The sequence below is a fragment of the Hippoglossus hippoglossus genome, chromosome 13 (assembly GCF_009819705.1).
Source record: "Hippoglossus hippoglossus isolate fHipHip1 chromosome 13, fHipHip1.pri, whole genome shotgun sequence".
Classification (NCBI taxonomy): Eukaryota; Metazoa; Chordata; class Actinopteri; order Pleuronectiformes; family Pleuronectidae; genus Hippoglossus; species Hippoglossus hippoglossus.
The window spans coordinates 28,917,128-28,929,582 of NC_047163.1; the positions used below are offsets into that span (position 1 = coordinate 28,917,128).

A 12,455-nucleotide genomic window follows, 5' to 3' on the forward strand; every position below is an offset into this window, starting at 1 on the left:
CTCCCAGCCCACTGAAATTTTACAAATTTTGACAAAATTTGGCAACATACTTGTCACTTAAAATCTTTCTAGAGTAAGTTTGAATGATACTTTAACATATTTCTGAAGGAAAATCTAAATGTAATTTTCCGCAATGTATAAATTTAATAAATAAATTATTTCTGCACCAACATTGTTTTATAGATCAACTGACAAGGTGAATGAATGAATTACTTTTCTTTAAAGGGCCCATATTGTGTAAAATACATTTTCTGGGCTTTTACTATCCGTAATTACTTGAAGGGGGTCAGTAGGTACCCTGAAAGTATGAAAATAGTCACTCTGCTGACTTTTTCAGTCAGTCCATTCTAAGAAATATGTTATCGAAAAGTCTTGTTTCGTACTTCCTATCCGTATGATGTCATTCGGGATCGCACTCGTCTCTCAGCCCCACCCAGCCGGTACCAGTCCAGCCTCTGAGCCCATCACCCCCGCTCCCCACCACCACCCCTCCACACCGAACGCGACACCAAGCTGACATGTTGCTGAGCTAGCAGCTTGTTAGCTACCACAGGCTAACCACAGCCAACAACACTGAAGAAACACTGCAGCGTGGAGGGATGCAAGGAAGAGAATGTGTCCGTGCACATTCCTCCTAAGAATGTTACTGTTCGAGACCAGCGATTACGCTTTATTTCTTCTGACGTGCCGTGTTGGTGTGCTCAGTACTCCGTTGAAACTCCGTTGTAAACTCCGTACTGTAACTCGGGACGTTACTCCTACATTGGCTGACTGTCCTGCTAAAACTTGAACGTACATGAGGACGGTGTAACTTACCGTTCAGAAACATCCTGTTGTAACCGACTGTAAATATGTGGCTGTTCTTCTAAAGCGGTATCCAAACATAACGTCTCTTTCAGCTGTGTTTACCATTGTAAATGCGCCAGAATGAGACCGTTGATAGGCCTGGTTGCGTGTCACTAAGTGCAGTCAGCCAATCAGAGGAGGGGCTCAAGAGGCAGGCGAAAACAGCCTGTCCTGTCTGCAGCTCCAGAGAGAGGACATAGAAATACACATTGTAGCAGTTTTTTCTACTTTAAACCACTGATAAATCATCTTAGGGGTACCAATACCTCAAATTAAATCCCAGAAAGGTGTAAAATATGGGCCCATTAAACTGGTACAAATCTTTTTTCATCACACAACTGCACATGATTCAGTCAGGCCTCTCTTTCTCTCTCTCTCTTGCGACCGCTCTCTCTCTCTTGCTAGGTTATTGGTCGGATGTGCAAGATCATTGACAAGACATGCCTGTCGCCAACACCCACACTGGAACAGCACCTAATGTGGGACGATATTGCCATCTTGGCACGCTACATGCTCATGCTGTCCTTCAATAACTCCCTGGATGTTGCAGCCCACCTGCCCTACCTGTTCCACGTGGTGACCCTGCTGGTAGCTACAGGGCCGCTGTCGCTTAGGGCTTCCACCCATGGTTTGGTCATCAACATCATCCACTCCCTCTGCACCTGCTCACAGCTTAACTTCAGTGGTGAGCAATGACATCATCTGTGTGTTTAGGCCAGCACCCTGCTGCCATAGTTGCATCAGACTTGCATCAAACTTTAAAAGAGCAATCCAAAGGCTTGTACACTCAAGCCACTTGAACAGTAGGGAACACACACACTACACAGTGGAAATTAACGTATGTTATTGTGTTTAATGATTCCAGAGGAGACAAAGCAGGTGCTGAGGCTAAGCCTGACCGAATTCTCTCTGCCAAAGTTTTACCTGCTGTTTGGCATCAGCAAAGTCAAGTCAGCTGCCGTCATTGCCTTCCGCTCCAGCTACAGAGACCGTTCCTTTTCACCAGGCTCTTATGAGAGGGAGACATTCGCCCTGTCCTCCCTGGAGACCGTCACTGAGGCCTTATTGGAAATCATGGAGGTAAGTAAGAGAAAGTCAAGCCTACTCGACATAGGCTTTTCAATAATACTCTTAACCCAGTGCATTCATTCCATGTAGGACAACCTCATATAGTCCAGCATGTGAGTGTTAGAAAGTAGTAAATACAATTTATACTAATGTAATTGTCTTTGGGGTTTCTGTGTTTACCACACATTGACAGCTTACTGACGCTAGATTATCAATGTTAAAAACATGTACAAGCTCACTTTGGTCTGCACCTTACTTGTTTGTCTTCTGTCTAAGAGATTTTCCAACTCTGGCCAATGTTTTCAGTCTGTTTGCACCGTTCTGTCTTTTCTCAGGCTTGTATGAGGGACATCCCAGCCTGCAAGTGGTTAGACCAGTGGACAGAGCTTGCACAGAAGTATAAACTTCCTTCATCCTATTTTAATGCATCAATGCTAAGAACATTACACTGTGTATCATATTTGTTTGTGTGTGGTTGGATTCTAGGTTTGCATTCCAGTATAACCCGTCTCTTCAACCAAGAGCGCTAGTGGTTTTTGGCTGCATAAGTAAGAGAGTGAGCCATGGCCAGATCAAGCAGATCATCCGAATCCTCAGCAAGGCAAGCCCTCTGCTCAGCATAGACCGGGTGAGAGCCCACCTTCACTTATACAACCATCTCTGTCAGAATTGAATGGTGTGTTGTTGTCAAGCTGGACTCCTTCAACTATTTTACCAATGGATTCCACCGAAACCTCAGTACCAACCTGCTTGTCATCTGGAGAGGAACACATTTCCATTGCCTTGATGTGTTTTGTCAGATTGTTGTCAACTTCAAGCACTTAATTCATTTTTTAAAGCACCTCATAGCCAGCAGATTTACTCAGCAGCTATCAGTGGAGAACCATTTTTTGGAGAACCTGAGGACTTTTACACTGAAACTGCTCATTATACTTTATGTTGTTTGTCTTAAACATGGGCGGCTGTGGCTGAGGGGTAGAGCGGTCGTCCTCCAACCAGAAGGTCGGCAGTTCGATCCCCAGTCTTCCCCATCTGCATGCCGAAGTGTCCTTGGGCAAGATGCTGAACCCTGAGTTGCCCCTCATAGAACAACAAAGTGCTGCTACTAGATGCACTGTATGAATGGGTGAATGTAAAACTGTACTGTAAAGAGCTTTGAGTGGTCATCAAGACTAGAAAAGCGCTATATAAATACAAAACCATTTACCATTTAAAGGTAGGGTTGGTACGTTTTTTTCTGAAACACTTTTTATCGTATTTGTTGAAATCCTCTTCACGTCCCAATAGCCATCAATACATAAAGTAAAAAAAAAGGTATTACACTCCTCGCTCTGACAGTGTGAGGAGTGTAAGAGTGTAAGGCAAGTAATACACCATATGTGACAGCTTTAGGTTAGGTGTCAAGCCCTCCACAACCCATCAGGGAGGGTCCTTACTTAAAATGGGGAGGTGTTCTGTAAAAGGAAATATAGCTGAGCGATGTTATTGTTATTGACTTGTCATTAACTGACCTACCTGCAATCACTGCAAATGACCGGAGTCGTCACCCGGAGAGGGATACACAGCTAAAGCAGAGACAATTACCAGAAAAGTTGGCTTCTAGCAGTTGTTAGGAGTGTGTGTTCATATGGGCATAGCTTTGGCAAGAGGGCTGATGGGAGGGGGTGCGTATCGGTTGCATATTTTCAAAATGTAACCCGCTCTTGCTGGCTTTTTCAGGCTTGCCAACCCTAGCTTCAAGCAGTCCAGAGGTAAATCATTGCTGTTGCATCTTCCCAAGTTCACTAATTCCGACATTAACCTTCCTTTATTGTGAGTACACAAGAAATGCGTTTTAAGAATTTTATGTTTTCAGGATGTCCTTCTGACCCATTTTTGCAAATGCAATGTCTCAGATATGCCTTGCCTTCTTCAAATTTTCATATTTGGCACAAACTTTCTATTTGACTCAAGGACGAACTGAATAAAATTTGGTAGTCAGAGGGCACCGTCACTCTGATCTAAAAAAGTCCCGAATCAATCATGCATACACAATCATGCTACATGCAATTGCGAAAATTCAACTTCTGATGTTAACCTATCCGTTGTTGGACACAGCACACGGAACACAACACACACAAGGGCAGTGACCATACAGAGCAGTGGGTTGCTATATATTGGATAGCACCCGGGGACCAGATGTTAGAGGGGAGTAAGGTGCCTTGCTCAGGTTCACTTAGACAGGGGGATAGGGAAAGGAGTGTCCATCTTTCGCTCCCTTTGGACTTGAACAGATCCATTGTCTGGTCCATCCTCTGGTCTAGGTATCATGTTTTCCAGTCCGTGAAGTCGCACCAGTGACCTTCCAGTCCGATGTCCCTCTTCTCTAACCACTGGTCCACCGCCGCTCCGCAGTGTCGCAATATAGCAGTATTGATATTATTTTAATTATACACATATAATAATATCATATAAATCAATACAAAACCTCTTGGTCAATCCAGAGCCTGTATTTCTGTTCATCAACAGTAATTATCTGGTACACACTTCAACATGGTAATATTTTATTAGTTAAGTTAACAACAAGACTGTGCCTGGGTTAACAAAGGATAATACCAATAAGGTCCGTGTTACAAGAATAAACATGTTTGCGGTTTGTCCTGACCTGTCCATCAGTGTGTATAATGTAGGACCAGGGTGTTGTAGCCTAATGAATGTCAGTTCCTTGTTTCTCCTCTCTTGGGAGCCACACATTTTAGCTGTACTGCAGTAGTGGTAAGGGACGGGCTCTGTGTCACAGGTTGTAGTTGCGTTGTTGGTTCTCCTTAGCTCGCCTCTCAGACTTCCTGAATCATTGATGTTTGGCCACCAGGAGAGCAAATATTTGGGAACTGTGGTATGGTGCTGCATAGCTGTCTCCCCATGAGGAGTTGTGCAGGGGAGAACCCACTTTCCAGAGGTGTGGCTCTGTATGTCATCAAAGCCTTTAGTTTCTCACCTCCTCCTTTTCAGTCCTTTTACCGTAGCCACTGCACGCTCCGTTTCCCAGTTTGCCTGCGGGTACCTTGGGCTGCTAGTTATATGTATAAACCCGTTCTTTGTGGCAAAGTTTTTGAAGAGTTCACCGCTGTATTGCAGCACTTTATCCAACGCAACTGAAGAAGAAGGATAAGTCCATGGATGACTGCATCCACAAACACTTTGACATCTGCCTCGTTGTCTTTTTGTGTTCACAGGGGCTCTTGATAATGTGAAAGAACATATGGGACAGCACCGGGCTCCAACTCGATTTTGAAGGGTTCCTTTAATTTCCCTAAGCCGGAAAATACTGTGGGATACTGGGCTTTAAAGTCCTCCTGCTGGGCTTGAAATATGTGGACCCTCTGTATAAATATGAGAGCTTTTATTGCAGGGAGACCTAGTAGCGGCTAAGACAGTCCCTCAATGACATAAATGTCTTGCTCTGTTGTTCCCTTTAAAAACTCAGCTTCCCTTTAAAGTGGCCTTTAACATCCAGTCTGTGATTTCCTGGACCATACAGCACTTTACATGGCGGCTGCAGAGTCCCATATTTTTTGATGGAGAAAGTGCTGCTTGGAATTGCTGTAACTGTTGTCCGGTGTCTGGTTTGAAAACAGTCTCTTCTCCATTCAATTGCAGCATTTTGTTACACTCCTCTGTTTTCCTCTTTACTCTCTGTTTGTGCCTAAGTAATGTCATGAACACCACCAGTTGAGCTGCATTTCTTTGCAAAGTGCCCCTTTTCATCACACCTCCTGCACTCAGCATCACGAGCAGGGCAGTCCTTCCAGAGATGTTTCCTCACCTGTCCGCACCTGCTGCATCCAGATGACTGGGTGTCGGCTTTCTCCTTCGCTGCCTTTGGCCCCCTGGTGTTTCTTTTGTGTTTTGCCTCAAATTCAATTTTCAATTAAATAGAATTGTATTTGTATAGAGCCATCATCATAATATACAATATCTCAAGGCACTTTACATAGAAGGTCAAGACCTTAAAATTGATATAGAAACCCACAGTTCCCACAATGAGCAAGCACTATGTGGCCATCTGCCTCGACCGGTTGGGTTGAGCAGAGAAAAATGGGGAGGAGAGGGGAGATGGGTGGAAAAGAGTGGAGAGAAGAGAGAGAGATTTTTGGAGAGGAGGAGAGAGACACCAGGAACAGCTGTGCACCATCAGGTTTCAGCTCTGACTACTTGTTATAATGAAAACAATAAAAGTGATAATTATGGATGTAAAGATGTTATTAATGATAGCAGCAACAGTTAAAATAATAATAATAATAGTTGTTGTTGTTGTCTGAATCCTGAAGCTCTGGAGTCAGAGATACCTGCAAAGAGAGAGAGACAGTCAACTGCTCTGTCCCTCGTGGCACTGGCAGTTGCTTTTTCATTGCTGCACTCTGTCTCACTCTTGTCATTGCTTTTTCTAATGTCAACTGTGAGATCATGATAGTTTAGTATCTCGTATAATAATAATATAATAAACTTTATTTATATAGCACTTTTTAAAAACAGAGTTTACAAAGTGCTTTAACAACAAAGCAAGAAAAGTAAATTAAAACTTCAACACTTAAAAGCATTAAAATGACAATAAAAACAAGTGAACAAGTAAAATAAAAGGTGAAAATCACAGTTTCACATGAAAGCAGGTATATAAAAATAGGTGTTAGGAAGTGATTTAAATGAAGTCACTGACTCTGCAAGCCTTATCTCCTCAGGTAGGCCGTTCTAAAGCCGAGGGGCCCTGATGGCAAAGGCACAGCCACCTTTTGTTTTCAACCTCGACTTTGGAACAGCAAGCAAAGCAGGGCTCCACCTGAGCGTCTAAGGCTGCGTGCAGGCACTTAAGGGGTCAGTAATTCTGTGATGTAGCCTGGGGCCAGACTCTGGCGTGCTTTTAAAGTGATCAGTAACATTTTAAAATCAATTCTAAAACGGACAGGGAGCCAATAAAGAGAGTAGGTGATGTGATGTTGCCTTTTAAGACCAGTCAGAAGCCTAGTTGCTGCGTTCTGACCTAGTTAGAGTGACTTTTGGCTTATGCGGGGGTTACAGTAATCCAGTCTATAGAAGACAAGATGAATTACTTTTTGCAAGTCCTGGTGTGAAAGTAGGGGTTTGATTTTGGAGATGGTTCTGATTTGTAGGAAGCAGGACTGGACTACTTTTTTTATTTGTGGTTTGAAAGTGAGTGATTGGTCAAACATAACTCCTAGGTACCTGGCAACAGGCTTTACATTGATTGTTCAATCTGATTGATGGGGTTAGGTGGCTTTCAGGGGTCTCAGCGGAAGGTATATCTGTGTGTCATCTGTATAGCAGTGGATTGAGATGTTGTGGGGTTGGATGATTTGGCCAAGAGGAAGCATATAAATAGAAAAATTGTATTTTGAATTCAGGTGTAAAATTGTATGTATTGTATTTTGTATTTTGAGACTAATTCACTTGCCAAAGATGAGATGAAATACGCAATATACCATGTAAAAGATGAAACAGGGTAATGGTATCATTTTTTAAAACTTTTTTATAGATATTGTTATAATGAATTATTTTAAACACAGTTTAGTGAAAATCTTATATTGTGAAAGCCCTAATGCAAATAATAATAATACGAAGGGATAAAATTAAGTGATGACATTTTACACCCAAATGGTCAGACAAACTTTACTGTGACATATTGTTGTGCATTCCATACACTGTTCATAAAATGTTCTGGCCATTATTCAATGCCACACCTCAGCAAAACCATATTTGATATATATGACCATATTTACTTTACAGTACATATTTATGACACTTTTTCCTGCAACTTGACTGTTTGGAGGAGACATACAACTGCAAAGTGGTAATTTTAGTCCATTGTCTTCATCTCACCATAACAGGGTCTAGAGAGCTGTCTGAAGGGACCGGACAATTACAACAGCCAAGTATTAATTGAAGCCACAGTCATTGCTCTAACCAAGCTGCAGCCTCTTCTCAGCAAGGTATACAACCACTCTAAATCCACCTGCAGCCACAACTACAGCTGTTATTTTGTGTACAAAGAATAGGCTGTGCTTACTTAATACTTACTACAAATTAAAATTGTTGCAGTATTTGAAATGTTAACAAATTGTATACCTGCTATGTCTCTGTGTGGTGTTTTGCCAGCTGCTACTGACTCATTTGCAAATAAAATGGAATTGACAGGACAAGACTGAATATATAGCAGTTAACCACCTCCTAAGATGGAAAGAAGGTCCCAGTTATCAATTGATGTGGCAATTGTCAGCTTGGATAATTTTTTTCATCAAGGCTGAGTGAAGTTATGAATTATCTAAAGGGGAATTAGTATTGCTAAGCTTAATTTGTTTTTAAGGCCATTTTGTAAATTGTGATGTATGCAAATGTTATCAGCTGAGTAGTCACCAAATCATATATGATTCTCTGATCATCCCTTTGGTATGTGTCAAATGTTCATTCATCTTCACCATCATAGATACTAATGAAATTTGCCATGCAGATCTTATCGTATGAGAAACCTTAGGAACCAAAATTTCATGTGTCTCGAGTTTTTAACTGGTCATGAAATGCTCTAATTATAATATTTCTGCCCCTTGATGACCTACAACAGCAAATTAGACAATCAGGGATGAAATTGTCTTTTTCTATAAACTATTCTGTTGCCAGGAGAGATTACCTGCAAAGTCAGAGCAACGATTTACGACAGTCAGTCTATAAAAGGCCTATAATTATGCGGAGGCAGAGGAAACAGAAGCAGGGGAAGCGAGCTGGGCTACGTGCTAGGCTAAAGGATAACCCCTACAGACTAGCACTCCCGAGTCTGTTCCTCGCCAACTCCACATCTTTTACAAACAAGATGGATGCAAAAAGCTGTATGTAATGTTTTGGTTTGATATTCCAGCCAACTTTGAGACCCTATACATTAAGTGATTTGGTATTGTTTCAGTGGGATGTTCCATTTGCCCACAAGAGGAGGGGGGAGTATGGATTTCTTGTACTTATATAAATTAATTAATTCATAGATTTTCTTTACTGACAAATGGGTTCATATTTCGTGTTTCTTTACTTTAATATGAATATTATATAATATATATGAGTATTTTGATCTTTGAACCCCCCCCACCCTTGTAGCACTTTGGTCGTATTTAGGAATGCTCGCTCAGTCTGTATTAGGAGCTGAGAGAGATCACCTCAACATTCAAACAAGTATACCAGTACACTTTTTTGAACACACTACCCAGTAGCCTTGGAGCCCATCAACAAAGTAGTTCATTGAGCTTTTGAATGGGCCTGAAAATGTAATGATCTCCAACTGTGTCTCAACAATATTGTAAGAATTCAGTAATACCTCTTCTGTGAAGCATCTTTAGATAACTGATTATATCTCAACCAACACTCAAGAAGCAAAGACCAAACTTTCTGGATGTCCTGATGACATTATTTTCTAACTTTGGTGAAAATTTGACCAGTTTTAGAATATAGTTTTTTCTTGTAAATTTACTTGATCTGTTATAGTCACTAATAATGCTGTAATTTTTTTTTATTGTAGATAGCATATTGCTTTAAAATAATATGAGACTATTTATATTAAGGGAGGTACGGCTTGTCGAAATCAGAGTTCCATAGGTTTCTCATATGACCAAATCAACAATCCAGGTTTCATGAGTCCTTGTGGTGGTTGAGCCCAAACGTGTGTTGACATGTCAAGGAATTACCCATTTATTTATGTCCCTGACAATATCAGCACAACCCTCCCCTTCCGTTTACAGCCAGTCACACTGTCTAGGAATTACCGTGCATATGAGCCCCTTCTGTGTGTGTTTGCAGGAGTCCCCCATGCACAAAGCTCTGTTCTGGATCGCAGTAGCTGTGCTGCAGCTGGACGAAGTAAATCTGTACTCTGCTGGAACTGCCCTGCTGGAGCAGAACCTCCACACTTTGGACACAATGCGCATCTTCAACGACAAGGTAAATAAATGCATAAACACACGCCTAACCTTAACATTGGGAAGGACAAGGTCTCCAGTGCTTACCCATTCCCACATTTTGATGTTTGATGCCAACTAAAAACCAGTACACTTCATTGTGTAGTTGAGACAGTAAATGGTTTTAAATTGTTGACGTGACACAGTACACTACTTTATATGTCTCTTCTCCTCCAGAGTCCAGAAGAAGTCTTCATGGAAATTAGACATCCTTTAGAGTGGCACTGTAAGCAGATGGATCATTTTGTGGGCCTCAATTTTAGTGCCAATTTCAACTTTGCACTGGTGGGCCACCTACTCAAAGGTAAAGCAGCTGCTGAGAGATAAACATTCAATGGCAGTCATCCAATGTTCAACAAATACATTGTAGTCTTTGTTAGAGCACTGGGTGGACATATTCACATCAGCCACGTTGACAACAGAAAAAACACAATGCGGCCATCACTGTGTTTTAGTAATGTATTTCAAAAGAAAGTCAATAATCTTCAGAAAGTTAGTGAGCACCACTATATGTGATATTACCGCTGTGTTTGGGTGTAATGTGTCTTGCTTCAGCACTATGGCTTTTTTGGATCAGCATGCTGTCCCTGAGAGTCTGTTTTTATGTCTTTAACTTGTGTCTTTAGGCTACAGACACCCATCACCCACCACAGTAGCGAGAACAGTGAGAATCCTGCACACACTTTTGACTCTCATCAGTAAACATCTGAAATGTGACAAGTTTGAGGTCAACACCCAGAGTGTTGCCTATCTGGCTGGTAAGTAACACTACATTCACACAGCGGGCCCAAGTGCCCTGAATCTGATTTTCCCCTATGTGACGCAGATCGGATTGTTTAATTACAGTGTGAACAGCAAGAATCCCGTATCAGAATTCAATGCGACTTTTACGTCACGCTAGATCGACATTGCTCAAAATTATGCACAGGAGATGGGGCGTCAGGAGTCCCCCAGCGAAAATAAACATGGAAGACAGCTGTGACAGAGGTAGTCACTGGAGGGACAGTTAGGCTTTAGACCGATGGAAAGCATATCAAAAGAAAAGTGAAACCCTAAACACTCACATTTATGGCCCCTGCGTTTATTACAGACTTCTTCTCCTTGTTTACTTCCGTACACAGCGTGCTGCGTGTGATGACTTGTTGTGCTTTTGCGCATAAGGGTCACATTAGGGCCATGAACAATTCACATTGGAGTCTGAAATTGGCCACATTTGAAAAGATAATGTGAACCGCCACATAAATAAATCTGATCTGGAAAAAATTCTGAATTGAGCGGTAAGGCTTGCAGTGTGAACGTTGCTTAACACACTTACTGTCATACTGTATATGCATCATCCATCCATAATGCCTACTATTAAAATTCTGTTTCAATGTATCATATTCTGTTACTGAAAAATATTATAAAGCAACGGTAAAAATATTTGAGGGTCTCAATTACACCTACCTTGTCTCTCTGCATCCAGTTATTTATTTTAGGGGAGAGCTGTTACTTACAGAATATAGTACAAATTTCTGAACCATTATCTTTACTTATGGTGGTGGTTGGTTTGAGTTTGCCCTGATGTTATTAATGATTATTGTTGCTATCTCTTTGTGGTATGGTACAGCACTGCTCACTGTATCTGAGGAGGTCCGAAGCCGCTGCAGCCTCAAACACAGGAAGTCACTACTTATTTCTGACCTGTCCATGGACCCAGTACCCATGGATACCTACTGTAGTCACATCGCTGATCCCAGCTGCAGGTGAGCCAGTACCAGAGAGGAATACAAAGGATGGAGTTGGCTGATCTACCTATAAAAAGTATCCTACATATTTTTGGTACAAAGCTTGGCCTCAGCATGGCACAAGGCACAACTCTATGTTAGATTGTAACACTGACCAAGCTGTTGTGATGTCCTTTTCTCATGCAATTTACTTACATATTTCCTTCTGTTATCTGCTCTCTGGCCAGTTATTATAACTTGATTTATAAAGTGAAGAGGACCTCGATTTGTGTCCTGATAAACCTTTTTAGGATTTATAGCCTTCCACAACCGCTCTGTCCCATACAAAAAACTTTTGTTTTCCCTCTCTAAGTTAAAATGGTAGATTGAAATAATCTACTCTGTAGCTTATGCAATAGCAAAAAGTGAATGACATCAAATTAGAACTTGGGCTAGTTTAGAGTGAACTCTCGTCTCTGTAATATTTCAAATGTCTGAATAGTCCCAATGATTTGGGAATGTTAAAAGTTCCCTCGAACTGTCGACCTTCTGGTTAGAGGACGACCGCTCTACTGAACCACAGCCACCCTACCCATATATACAACAAATGTAAGTAACAAGGATTGCAAGCAGCACAGATCGAGCCCGTTTTCATGTTTGGGCACTGCAGGAATAATACATGTGTCACTTCCTGTGTCCATTCATTAGGCGCTAGACCATGACCACTAATCGTGCATTACGGTCCATGCCATCAAGTGTAGACCACACAGTGAAATTTTTATGCAAATCAAATCAAAGTTGTCATACTAAGCTTACATCCTGTTACCAGTAGTTGTCGCTGAGACTA

General features: G+C 41.6%; 1 protein-coding gene across 1 annotated transcript in view; it reads left to right on the forward strand.

Moving 5' to 3' along the window:
- Positions 1-12,455, forward strand: part of LOC117772532 (neurofibromin-like) — a 157,145-nt gene that overhangs the window by 123,042 nt on the left and 21,648 nt on the right. The window contains 9 exon segments of the mRNA XM_034603738.1: positions 1,252-1,531; positions 1,712-1,926; positions 2,250-2,311; positions 2,401-2,542; positions 7,797-7,898; positions 9,745-9,885; positions 10,080-10,206; positions 10,529-10,660; positions 11,512-11,647. Of these exon segments, the coding sequence (XP_034459629.1) occupies positions 1,252-1,531; positions 1,712-1,926; positions 2,250-2,311; positions 2,401-2,542; positions 7,797-7,898; positions 9,745-9,885; positions 10,080-10,206; positions 10,529-10,660; positions 11,512-11,647 (1,337 nt within the window).